Source organism: Globicephala melas, chromosome 9, assembly GCF_963455315.2.
Source record: "Globicephala melas chromosome 9, mGloMel1.2, whole genome shotgun sequence".
In the NCBI taxonomy this organism is placed as follows: Eukaryota; Metazoa; Chordata; class Mammalia; order Artiodactyla; family Delphinidae; genus Globicephala; species Globicephala melas.
Window position 1 is genome coordinate 45,372,232 of NC_083322.1, and position 13,397 is coordinate 45,385,628.

The 13,397-nt window shown below is 43.2% G+C and overlaps 1 protein-coding gene across 1 annotated transcript in view; it reads right to left on the reverse strand.

Annotated features, from left to right (window-relative positions):
- Positions 1-2,986: 2,986 nt before the first annotated feature.
- The window catches only part of GARS1 (glycyl-tRNA synthetase 1), a 42,485-nt gene continuing 32,074 nt past the window's right edge, over positions 2,987-13,397 (reverse strand). Inside the window, exons 13-17 of the mRNA XM_060305465.2 lie at positions 12,411-12,496; positions 10,690-10,799; positions 8,105-8,198; positions 6,894-7,084; positions 2,987-5,317 (exon numbers count right to left, since the gene is read on the reverse strand). Coding sequence (XP_060161448.1) covers positions 5,192-5,317; positions 6,894-7,084; positions 8,105-8,198; positions 10,690-10,799; positions 12,411-12,496 — 607 coding nt within the window. The 3' untranslated portion in view covers positions 2,987-5,191. The remainder of the gene's footprint in view (positions 5,318-6,893; positions 7,085-8,104; positions 8,199-10,689; positions 10,800-12,410; positions 12,497-13,397) is intronic.

The window sequence follows — 13,397 nt, forward strand, 5'->3', positions numbered from 1 at the left end:
GGAAAGGTATTACTCAGCTGTTCATGGACGGACCTACTAAAAACTTAAATCATTCTGTTCAACCAGCTTTCAGAAAAGGAAACGAACGCTCAAGGAGAGGAGAAAAAGGAATGAGTGACTCAGGTGACAGTTCTCCCCTCTCCAGGTGAGAGCCTCTTACGGTTCCCATGTAATAACTCTTAGCACTCCTCCCAGACCCAGACGGCAGACAGCGGTGCACATGTTTATGCCCTAGCTGCTTGCACTGATGACTCAGTTTTTTTAAAAAATAAATTTATTCATTTATTTTTGGCTGCGCTGGGTCTTCCTTGCTGCAGGCGGGCTTTCTCTAGTTGCGGCGAGCGGGGGCCACTCCTCGTTGCGGTGCATGGGCTTCTCATTGCGGTGTCTTTTATTGTGGAGCACGGGCTCTAGGCACACGGGCTCTAGGCGTGCGGGCTTCAGTAGTTGTGGCTTACGGGCTCTAGAGCACAGGCTCAGTAGTTGTGGTGCACGGGCTTAGTTGCTCCGAGGCATGTGGGATCTTCCCGGACCAGGGCTCGAACCCGTGTCCCCTGCCTTGGCAGGCAGATTCTTAACCACTGTGCCACCAGGGAAGTCCCTGATGACTCAGTTCTGACACATGCCCTAACCTGGGCAAAAGAATCTTAAATGGCTTCACAAATGATGCCTAAATGGTTTTGGTAAATCTATATATCGAGGCGGACAGGAATGCTGTGAACAACCTGATGCCAAGCAAAAATTGCATGCATTTTATGGGAAATACCCCAAATGAGCAAATGTTGAACAGTGGACAAGAGATAAAAGTAGGAAATAAGCAAGGGCGAGAGAGAGATGAGAAGAGGAAAATTTTAGCTTGATAGGACATTAAGCAAAATTGGTGGTTGAGGACAGAAATGGGTTCGTGGAGACAGAGAATATCAGTGCTATAGTCTACCAGTGAGCCTGTGGACAGTCTTCTTGCCGCTTCCCTCATCTTCCTCTCTAGTGCGGGCAACAGAGAGAGGAAGATGAGGGAAGGCACAGTTTCTCGTGAAATGAGTCATGGCTGAGAAAACTAGACTTCCTAACGTGGCTGAGAATCTGCTGCTACAAACTCCAAAGTGTGGGACATAAGGAAAGGTCTTGAGTTGCAGGGCGAGGTTGTATACAAGTAAGACTTTCCGGATGGCAACAAACTGTCTAAGCTTTGTAAAAAGTGACTGAGTAAGGCTTAGGTGCAGTTAGGATAGTGACAAGACGGGAAGTAAGTTGTAGGCTCCTCCAGGAGCCCCATCCCTTACAGACCTACGAACCTGTCCAGTTAGCCACAAAGCCAACTCCACGACTCTATGGTACCGAGTGATAAAACTCAAGGTCAGCTATTTGGATTTGCAAAAGGTCAAGCTTTCCCAGCATTTGAGAAGGTAAGTTTCCACGGCTGTCAGAGAACACACGGATTTCCTCATTCTCTGAGGCTGAATACGCTGGAGCACTTCTCTTCTTAAAGGAAAGATTTCTTCGGACGCTTCAAGGCACGCTTCCTCTAGTCATCTTCATCCCCAGCCACAAAGGTAGAAACTAGCAGAGCACAGATGACAGCGTAGTGCGATTTGATCGTGTACTTTGAACTTGGTTCAAAACTGGTTCTGCCCCCTACTAGCTGAGTGAACCTGTAAAGCTTCTGCTTCCTTTTTCTTTTATGTACAAGGACAATAAGGATACTTAAATTATTGTAAGGGTAGAAAGAGAGAGCACAAGGGACCTCTCTTAGAACAGCCTGGCACGTGGTAGGCACCCAGCAAACGTGCCCTTCTCCCTGGAAACACTGTGCTCCAACCACTGAAGTCCTGGGGAATGGGACAGGCCAGCCTATGGGGCCGAGGAGGGGAATTCACCCCCCAACACTGGGCAAGGGAAGCAGGATGTGAGCTGTAGAGGGTTCGTGAGCGCACATTCACATTCCATGCTCACAGCGGAGCAATGAAAACAATGCCCGCTAAATCCATCTTTTCTGGGAACTTTGGTGTTGACAACTTTTGACCCCTGTTGTCATTAGAAACTTTGTTCAGAAGACCCTTCCCCACCCCGGAGTGAGGGGGGCGGGGTTCAGGCTCTTTATGGCTTGAGGTGAAGCCTCCGTTATAGCAGAGGTTTTCCTAAGGTGCTTTCAAAAGACTGATGCCCGGGCAACAGAACTCAATAAATTGGTTTGAGGGAAGCACAGATGTGAGCAATTTTTAAAGCTCCAGTGTCTCCAGTGTGCAGCCAGGGTTGAGAACTAACTCACTGCTGCGACAGGTTTAAAAAGATGTGTCCTGAAACATGCAAGGAGGTACACCGTCCCAGCTGGGAGAACAGAAGCCACCAGCAGCAGAGGGGCTCCTGGCAGGAGGGCAGGTCCACAGGCTACTGCTCTCAGGCATTTCCTGGTGAAGCTCCCAAATTACATTCCAATTTCGGAAGAGATATTAATCCCCTCCACATGGTCTTAACACAATTATTAGGTAGACACAGCCCAGTAACCAAGAATTATTGAAGAGACAAGAGGCGAATTTTGAGGCACAGCAAAATTATTCATCCATTCATGCGCTGAATCTTCAGCTAGATTTCTTTGTGCTGTAGGCCAAATGCCAAACAAACAAAACCTGCCTACCTACTATGCCTTACACACAGTCAGACTATCAGCAAAGATGCTGGTGCAAGGCTCTCTCACATGAGTGACGCTATCAAAATCTCTCCATCCTAGGTGCCCCCCCCCCGCAAGAGACACAGATTAATAGTTTTCTCTGGTGACAGGAGGTTAATTTAGGAGCAGCTGTAACCAGAGATCATTTGCATTTATTTCCAGGTGATCTGGTTCTCTTGTGAATAGACTCCGCTGGCTAAGACAGTCACTACCGTTACCCTAAGTTTATACTGGTTAAGGGACCAATAATAAATAAAGGTCTAGAGTGAATGTATTTCAAGTGATTTATTGAACAAAATAATTTTGCAAATTGTTGTCACAAAGACCTTTGGACATCAGACGTCTCCAGTACCATCTCACCCAATTAGTAAGATCATTTCTGTATTTACACGACTTGGCAATGATCTCCTTTTCTGGAACGCTCATCTGTATTCAGTATTTTACTACTATGAGCTATTAAGCACTACTAAGGTTCTGGACTCCTGCAGAACTCAGGCACAGGACACCTCTCTAGACTCAGCTCCTGAATTCCAACCGAAGTTTTAAAGGAACTCCTGTGTTCCTACGTACATTCCATGGAAACCAGTTAGAATCTGACCCTTCCCCATCCCTGTTTTTCAGGACAGCGAAGAACAGATGTGGCTTCCCTGAGAGGCAGTGCTACTTACCCAGCTCTTGAGCTACAGCCCAGTTTGCTACATACAAATACATAAATAATAAGGGCCTTACAGTATATCAAGCCAGAAAGACCCTGGCTTTATATACGCATCGGGCTTGAACAGAGGAGAGGGGTGTGTGCACACAACTCTTGTGTGTAAAGAGCCTCTTTGTTTAGAAAACAACTCTTTCGCTGCTTGTGCTCACAAGCAAGCACACGTGACACAGAACCAGAGGGCTCTGCCACTGGCCCATCTTCCCCACTCAGGTAATCAGTCGCTTCAGAGACACCGGGTGTTCTCTCAGGAGAAATTACGCATTGCACATAGAGGAAAGAACAGAGAAGGCAGGGCTGGTAGAATTAATATCCAGCATCTAACTCATGGCAAATGTATTTTCCAATGAAAAACGAAGAGCGCTTGGGTTCCAATCCCTTTATGATCCGAAGTAGGTAAATCCCACTATGTGTTTAATGTATCTTTTCTCATCAAGGAGCTCATAACAATGTCTGAGGTGGCGGTGACTGTCTGACTATGGAGGCGCCCACTGTAAAAGGAAGTTAAATAAATGGGAAGAAGTAAAGACAACTGCCCCCCACCCCTACTCCAGCCCCGATGTGACAATGCTGGAATACACCCCAAGTGAAGAGCTAGATTATTAGGAATCTGAGGTGAAAAGAATCCCTAGAAAATAAAAACTCAGTTTATTTAAAAGCTAGTTCCTTCTCATTTAATGATGAATACTTTGAAAAGCACTGGGTAGAAGAGAAATAAGTTTCAGTGAAAGGCTTTCTTCCCCATATTTGTTCAAAACTTCAAGACTCATCCAAAGTCTATTTATTGACCACCTACTACGTGCAATACTGTGGTAGGCGTCATCGGAGATGAGATAAAGATGAGAGAATCCCTGGGGCACTCTTCAACTGCTCTTCACACCCAAGACAAAGGAAAACATTCTGGAAAGGGCCCCTCCCCTCCCCTCTACTGTCTGAGAGGAAGATGGGAAGCCAGACAGTCTTAGGTCTGTAAATAAAGAGCTGCTCAAATTGGCACATCCTTGAATTTTTTCCTAACAAATAAACATCTGTGTTCTGAGTGTCCTGTACAAAAACATCATAGAAGTAAAGTCCCTCAAAAGCTGAGCCAAAAACTACTAGTGATTTCCAGGGCTACCTGGGAAGCTAAGTACAAGCACGTCTTAAAATTCAAATAGAGGCTTTCTGTCAAGGCACCCCCTCCCGGAGACTCTGTCAGCAGGAGAATGGGGTCAGCAGCCCTGACCCCACCCCAGCAAGCCTCCTCCGCACCTCAGCTCCTCCCAGAAGCCGCCCACCTACTCAGAGACTGCTGCCTCTTTGGCACAGTGCATCACCACCTTCTCGGAGAAAGAGAAAGGATAGAAAAGGCAAGTCCACAGACAGATGAGTGGCTGCTTGCAGCTGGGGCTGGGAGGCGCATGAGAGCTCCTTTTGGAGCGACGGAGATGTTCTAAAATTGGAAGGCAGTTACACAGCTCTGTAAATACACTAAACGCCATCAGATTGTAAGCTTCAAACAGGTGAACTTTACGGCTCTCTGAATAAAGTTAACTTTAAAATGTATTAACTGTGTTTAACATTAAGCCGTGAGTGTCTACCCAAAGGTAGGAGAAATAGCTTTGCTGAGAACGCGGAAAGATGAGCAAGCGGATTACAGGTTTGTTCAGAATTCCTTCAGCTTTAATTGTGGGAGTAAGATCAGGCAGCCACTGAGGATAAAATGCAGTCCCCGGGAGGAGATGCAATGCTGTTTTTTTTTTTTGTAAAGTGGACATGACGAGAGTTATTCTTTTATTAGCGCAAATGGTCAAAAGTTGCCAAAACTGTCCTCATTCTTCGATTGTCTCTTTTTTCCCAGTTTCTTGACCTTCAAAGAGAGGATATCTGGCCTCCACATCAGCCCACGTGATGCTGCCATTGGCCAGATCGCGAACTACGCTGGGCAGTTCAGAGACCTGGGGTAAAAGGAAAGAGAAGTCCCAGAATCAACCACCTCGATTAGATTGTCCAAAAGAGGATTCACCCTGAACTCAGGAAACTATATAGAGAGCCAATGCAGTGTCTACACAATGACAGGATCCCTCTACAAACTGGTCCCCATACCATGTTTCTTGTGACTCCCACTGAAGCCTCTTTACCTCCTTCCCAGGCCTGGGTTCAGGCTCTTCTTCCCGCCCAGAACGGCTGCCTGTTCCCTGGATAACTCAATTCTCCCGCACAGCCTTTCCTAATTATTCCAAATCTCTGTGCCACTTGAAGTTACTTCATGTGTGTAAAATTTAACTCTTAAAACTGGGGTCAATCAAGTAACATGAGTGAAGGGAGCTGGGAAACTGGAGAGCTCCCATGAAGGGGGCCAGCTGTTCCTCAGACAGAACCGAACATTGGCTGCCACACAGCAGGGGTTCTCAGACTTGAGTAACCATCAGAATCACCCGGAGGGCTTGTTAAACCAGTTCTGCCCGACCTCTCTCTCTCTCCCCCAACCCAGTTTCTGATTTAGTAGGTCTGGGGTGGAGACTTCTCTTTCCTAACAAGTTCCCAGGTGATGCAGGTGCTGCTGGCCCAGGGACCACACTTTGAGAACCCCTGCCCGACGGGAACATCGGTTCAGAGTAGCCAGATCTGGTTCTGTAAAAAGATGAGCCAGAAATCTGTGACCTCTGTAGTAGACTAAAAATTCCCTTGGAAAAAAGCAGTCTTTCACTTATGTTTTCCCTATTACTCTCTGTAACAAGCAGAGCACACGATAGGCACTCTAAATAAAAACCTGCTCAAGATAGTCAGGCGGCTGGCAATTAAAGTGGCCACTCTTTCCTTTCCCTCCTGTACTTTTCCCATCTCCACTGTTCCCTTCCCATCAAGTAAAATTACTGAAACATTATTCACTGTTTTGAATTGATTAATTGAAAAAGTTTATACGTACTCATGTGTACATTTATATAGAAATATAAAGATAAAACTGTCTACGCCCCCGAAAGCCTACCAATAAAGCTATGGCAACAACCACCAGGGATCATATTTCCCTTGTCCAAATAAATAACTATAAAAGGGAACTGTGAGAGAATGAGCCCAGAGTGATCTAAATGGCTATAAAATATTAGAGAGGGCTTCCCTGGTGGCGCAGTGGTTGAGAGTCCGTCTGCCGATGTAGGGGACGTGGGTTTGTGCCCCGGTCCGGGGGGATCCCACATGCTGCGGGGCGGCTGGGCCCGTGAGCTATGGCCGCTGGGCCTGCGCGTCTGGAGCCTGTGCTCCGCAACGGGAGAGGCCACAACAGTGAGAGGCCCGCGTACCGCAAAAAAAAAAAAAAAAAAAAAAAAATATATATATATATATATATTAGAGAAGTGTTAATGAATATTTTCATAATTAAGCCAAGGAGGTTTGGAATCTGTGCTCTGATAGTAACTTATAATTAAAATTAAAAAGAAAAAAAAAGGGGAGCATAAACACAACAAAATCCATCTCAAATCAGAAGGAACCAGTACACGTTTCTAAGATTAAAAATGCCAAAGAGAAGGCAGCCACCTCTGCTCTTATCTGCCGCATGGAGTCTCGGTCCCGCAGGGTTGCCGTGTGAGGGGCCTTGTTCACTGTATCAAAGTCAATGGTGATGCCGAAAGCCACGCCGATCTCATCAGTCCTGGCGTAGCGTCTTCCGATGGACCCCGAGGAATCGTCTACTTTGTGAGAGATGCCGTGCCGGGTCAAGGCTTCCGCTATCCAAAATAAATTAAGTAAATTAAAAATTTAAAAATGAGAAAGTCCCAATGTCATCTCAATGTCGTACAAGCTCAGGATGCTTATAAAAGGGACTTACACCAAAGAGCAGTAAGTTGCAGTTGCAAGAGAAAGAAAAATTCCAAAAGTATCATCCCTTGCTGGCGCCCAACCCCTCACTCATACCTACGTCTCATTCAGCTGCAGGGGAACGAGCATCAGACTAGGAGCCAAGGCCAGGAGGCTTGCATGACCCTGAGCAGCTCAGTGAACGCTTCCTGTTTCCCAACTCTGAAATATGTGGGCCACACCAGGTGGCCACTAGGATCCCTTTCAGTGCTGTGGGTCCAGTGGCTGTAGACCCACTGGGGATGTTACCCTCCACTAGGGTTCCCCTGATGAAGCAAGCAGCAGGGTCAACAGGAGAAGCAAGGATGTTTGAAACCTGACTCTTGGGTCCTACGCTGACTCATTCAAATGCAGGAGAAAACATCCCGAGCAAGCATACTCTCTCTCTTAGAAATAAGACCAGATGCTAAAATCCCTTAGATTTAGTCTTCATTCAATATGTATTTTTATTGAAGAAAAGAGACATTTCTGGGGCTTCCCTGGTGGCACAGTGGTTCAGAATCCGCCTGCCAATGCAGGGGACACGGGTTCGAGCCCCAGTCCAGGAAGATCCCACATGCCGCAGAGCAACTAAGCCCGTGTGCCACAACTACTGAGCCTGTGCTCTACAGCCCGTGAGCCACAACTACTGAGCCCGTGTGCCTAGAGCCCGTGCTCCACAACAAGAGAAGCCACCGCAGTGAGAAGCCCGCGCACCACAATGAAGAGTAGCCCCCGCTCGCCACAACTAGAGAAAGCCCGCGCAGCAATGAAGACGCAACACAGCCATAAATAAATAAATAAATAAATAAATAAATAAATTTATATATATAAAACAAAGAGAAACATTTCCTAAAATTCAGTCTACTTGACAGTATTCCCATGGAGATCACCCAACTGGATTTGCTTACATAATTCCTTGACAAACGGCATGAACTCCTGGTTTTGGCTCAGTGGAAGGACGGAACATTTGAATGGAGCTACTACAGCAGGGAAACTGAAGAACTAGATGGTTTGGAAAGAAAGAAATCCAAATACGTTAGTGTATAAAGATCTAAACATTAATGTCCAATCTTCACTGTTAAAATACTAGAAAACATGATATGAAAAAGCAGTGTGACAAAACAGAGAGAGCAGGATATCCAGAACTAGAATCAGAAAGATCTCGTTCTCAGTTCTGAATTTGGACCAACTCGGTGAACTCTCCCTCTCTGGAGCTTAGTTTCTCCATCTAAAAAGTAGATCTCTACCATCTGCTCTGCTTACTTGGCAGGTCTGTTGTAAGAAAGTTAAATGATGTAAAGGCATTCTGAAAGCTACCATCTAAGATGGTAATTATTTGGTACCACTTAAAAGCCTTACTTCTTTCCGTGGAGATCCCTAAAGAACCTCCTCCCAAATCATCAGAGAAGTAGTGTCAAAAGACAAAATTCCATTCTGTCCTTTAAGAGATTCAGCATAGGTGAAGGCTCTCTGAGCCTTAGTGACTAAGTAAAACAGAAAAGCTTAATTAGCTCACAAATGTGTGTCCCAGAGAAATAGTAGAAAACAAACAAGAAAGATGCTCTGTATACCCATAGAAAAGTACAGCCCCCCTAAACTGCTCCTGAAACAGGTTTCAGATTTATTCAGAAATAAAACAAAGATACTCTGTTGAAGGCCAACTAGTCTACCATTTGGGGGTGGAAATGAGAGCTGAAGATAGTTCTTAAATAATATCTGTAAAAAAGGTTCACTTGAAGGCAAGAATATGAGACTCAGAATGAATAGGTCCCATTAAAATAATGAATGACACAGGGTCCAGTTTAGCCCCCGCAAAGCCTGATTAATCTTAAATGCCAAGCAATGGTGAATATTCCACTGTAAGTAAACCCTAGACTCTACCAACATAGTACCTGAATCATGGAACACTCAGAATTCCACTCCTCTCCTCCATCTTGTGATAATTTCATTTAATGTGAGAGAGAAGCGGGGACCTGCCTTTATAGAAAATTAATTTTTTTTATCTCACTAGCAATGCTTTTATACCAAATTTACAGGAAGATGGATCGAGGGACTATGTGCTAACAATTTAGAAACATATTTGGCTTCTCACAGCCTAATCAAATTTCTCTCCATGATGAGAATCTCTATGCAATTCATAAAACACTATAACTAATTTATTCTTGCCTAGCCTTTATGAAATTTTTATTAAAACTCTAGTCATATCAATATCATTAGATTCAAAGGAACAGCTAAAAGATTTTTTAAAAAACTTTTCATTAGAAAAATAGCAGGAAAAGCTTGAAGCAAACTTGACTTCTAAAAAGAGCACATCCCGTTAAGTATGACATCATTCCTCAGGAAGAACCATGCCTTATGTTTGCATGTCTGTGTCCAGCTCAGGTGCTTACTATCTGTTAATGAATGAAAAGCTGCTCCTTAAATGTCAGGAAATGAAGATATAACGTAACGGCAGAGACTAAAAGAGTAGCTTTATTAGCTACACATTACCCATGGTACGTCAGACTTTTAAAAATACTGGTGCCAAGAACTCATCAGTCCGTTTTCAAGATGAAACACCCTAGAAAGAACTACAGAGCTCATGTCCAACATTGGGTACACACTCAGCTTTAGCTGGTCATGCAGGTAACAATGCTTCTTTCAGTTAATTTGACCTATACAACCTCTCCTCCCTAGCATTCTTCTTCTGAGTGCCTTTCCTGGAAACCTGAAGCTATAAATTAAAGGAGTATAATTTCCACAGGCAGAGGCGAGGTGAGAGAGGTGAAATTAGCCAGAATGAAGAGATACGTGGTAGGCATGCGGCAGTGATTCAAAAGCACCCGAGCCAAAAGAAAACTTGAGGGAGTGGATGAAAACTTCTTAAAAACATTTATCCTTAGCTAGGCTTGAATGTTAGGAAAGGCTACACCTCACATGCTACTGCCCAATTTATTATCTGTCAATCTCCCACACTGGAATCACCTGGGGTTCTTATTTTAAAAAAGAACCAAAAAACCAGATCCCTGAGTCTCAGACCTAGTGAGAATCAGTATCTCTGGAATAGAACCTAGGAATTTACATCTTTTACCCCCAACAAACCCCAGACTATTTTATGCAATTTGAGAAGGTTCCTTTCAATGCTTTACCAATGTATAAATACAGTTTTTTGGTTTGATCAAATTCTATGAATTATCTCCTCCTTCCCAATTTTCTGAAAACACGAGTATATCCAGAAAGTACCATTCCTTCCATTGATGCAATACAGTTCTCCCAAAGTAATATGTTCTGTCTCAGAACTCAAATGCAACTAAAACAATGGCATCTAGAATAACCTACACATCCAAGCTCAAATGAGATAAAAAAGTGCTTTGCTTCGTAAACAGTTAAGCAAAGGTGTTAACATTACAGTAAATAACAACTGATTGTTTCAGAGTTGTCTTAACATCACTCAGTAAATGTTGTTCTCTGACACTGTAAGAGAACAAACAGTACACTGTACGTGACAACTCACCGTTCTCTGTTCATCTCCCTCGCGTATTTGGAATGTATGTTCAAATACTGTATACATGATCCTACCCAGGCCAAATGAGGGTTCAATTACACTCGGAACAACTTCTTCCACTGCAAGAGAGAGAGAAATTCAATAACACTCTCTCAAACCTCACATAATGCATTTCAGGTCCTCTCTAAACAATTCTTACTGGCCCTAAAAATATTTCTATTCTAGATAGATGGTGATCGACCTTGTACATCAGGACAAAGAAATCAGAACAATCCTAAAAACTATTTCCTGGTAGAAAACACAGTGCCTTTAAAGAGAAAACCGGAGTGAAAATTTTTTTACCAAATTTAATTTTGTTTATACAGCATAAAAATGAAACAAGATACCAGGGTATTCCTTCCCCAGTTGGTAAGCTATGAACAACAGCTACCACACTCTATCATCTGCCTCGGCTATGCAGAAAGCATTAAAACTCTAGAGCATCTGTAAGACTTCGTTAGAATTAAAAAATCTACCACCACAGCTGGCAGAATTAACAAAAACAACTCCTACGTACAACAAGTGTCATTGATTTGTGTTTTACTCTTTATCTTGCTATCTGGATGAGAACTCCTTAAGAGAGCCAAGTTACTGCCATCGTATTTCCAAGGTTCTGGGGTCAGGAGCCCCTCAGAGAAGAGCTGGCTCAGGGACCAGCACTCAATCCAATACATTTACCTGGGGCGCCACGGCTCTTCCCACGGGTGAGGCTATGCCTGCGGTATACACAGGAACTGTCTTCATTGTTACTTATTATTCAGAAAGGAAGCATGGCTAAGCACTATCCAGGTCTAAGGTAACTGACCCTAACCTTGGAGAATTTATGTTTCAAGAGAAATGAGATAATTGGAACCAAAAACTTACACATGAGAATAACATTTCAGAAATATGATCAAGGCATTTCCTGCCCATCCTTTCCTGGCATCCAAGCAATGGTGAAGTACAGCTCTGAGCCAGCTGCCAGGATAGTGGCTAAAAAGCCCCAGAGCAAGAAGAAGGATCCCCTGCTTCCTCCTATCACTTTTCAGACTCCTTTTACAGCTCATTGCAGCCTGGTGACAACGATGCAGGCCAAACACAAATGGAAAAGGAGGCCTGCTTGCTCCATGGGCAGTAGCATCTCAAATACCCACTACTCTTAGTTTCCAGAAGCTTCAATTCAGCCAGTTAACCACAAGCATCCTTCATATATTCTCCAAAATAGTCATTTCCCAATTCACGGAATTTGTTCTACCAAAAATAATCATCTCCTTGGCTTTTAAAAAAGCATGAAAGATCACTAATCTAAACTACTTTTAACAAGTTAATTTGCTAAAATAGACAGAAGGGATGAGTTCTCTCTTTTGCTTAAGAAACAAAAGGACTTTTCCTTAAAGTGAGAAAAGAAAAAAAAAGGTGTTTTTAATCAAAGAGATATTCTTCATATGTACCTCAGGTCACACAGGAAACATAAAGGTGGCATTATAAATTATTCTTCAGTATGAGTACAATTATGTTTTTTTTAAAAAAAAACCTGAGATAATACCTTGAACATATTCATCAAATTTAGGGTTATAGCATTAAGGATTTTTCTTCTTCAAATTTTCCATAAAATGGTTATGCTATGAAACTTAAAAAAACAAAAAAACAAAATGCCTTTAAGGAGTAATGATTTTTGTTTGTTTGTTCCTTAATTATTTTTACAAATTTACCATGTAGTGTTTTCTGGAACCTCTTCACAATGACCATGTCTTTTGTCAACTGAAATGTTTTCCCTTCAGTTTCAATAGTAAATTCCCTGCAAAGAAACAAGGCACATTACATATTGGTGAAAACACATATCCTATGCCTTAATTTAAAGAAGTTATACAGAGTGCTAAACTGTTTTTCATTTTAAGTGTAATACAACTTGGTCAACAATCCAGATATAACAGCTGAAGTCAAATTTAAATTAGTTCATAAGGAATACCAAATTAATTATTCTAACAACGGCACCAAACAGTATTTGGGGAGGCACCCAAAAATGTGGTTAGTCTTATAAAATTCCACAAGTGACTTATGACCAATTCTTTTGGTTTTGAGATCAAGGTAAAACCAAAGAAAAAATTTTTAAAATTCAGTTTTAGAATAATTACAATAAATTTGTCAAAAACAGGCCTGCTGGCAAAAAGACCACTGTTCTCACTACTGTCCCAACAAATGTAAAAATGACCAACTTGTCATCTTACAGAAAGAAATTTTAAAACTCCCACACTATTTCCAAAATAAACTTTGACACTTACGTTGATGAAGATCAGCTTAAAAGAAGTTTAATGATTCTGCTTGACATGTCAATATAAAATACTATCCCCACAAAAATTACTGCCTGCATGCCATATGTTCACATCCTGAGATACGCCCATTCCATTTCAGGTTATAAGAATTCACCTTGGGACTTCCCTGGTGGTGCAGTGGTTAAGAATCCGCCTGCCAATGCAGGGGACACGGGTTCAAGCCCTGGTCCGGGAAGATCCCACATGCCGTGGAGCAACTAAGTCCGTGCGCCACAATTACTGAGCCTGCGCTCTAGAGCCCGTGAGCCACAACTACTGAGCCCACGTGCTGCAACTACTGAAGCCCGCGCGCCTAAAGGCCGTGCACTGCAACAAAAGAAGCCACTGCAATAAGAAGCCCGCGCCCCACAACTAGAGAAAGCCCGC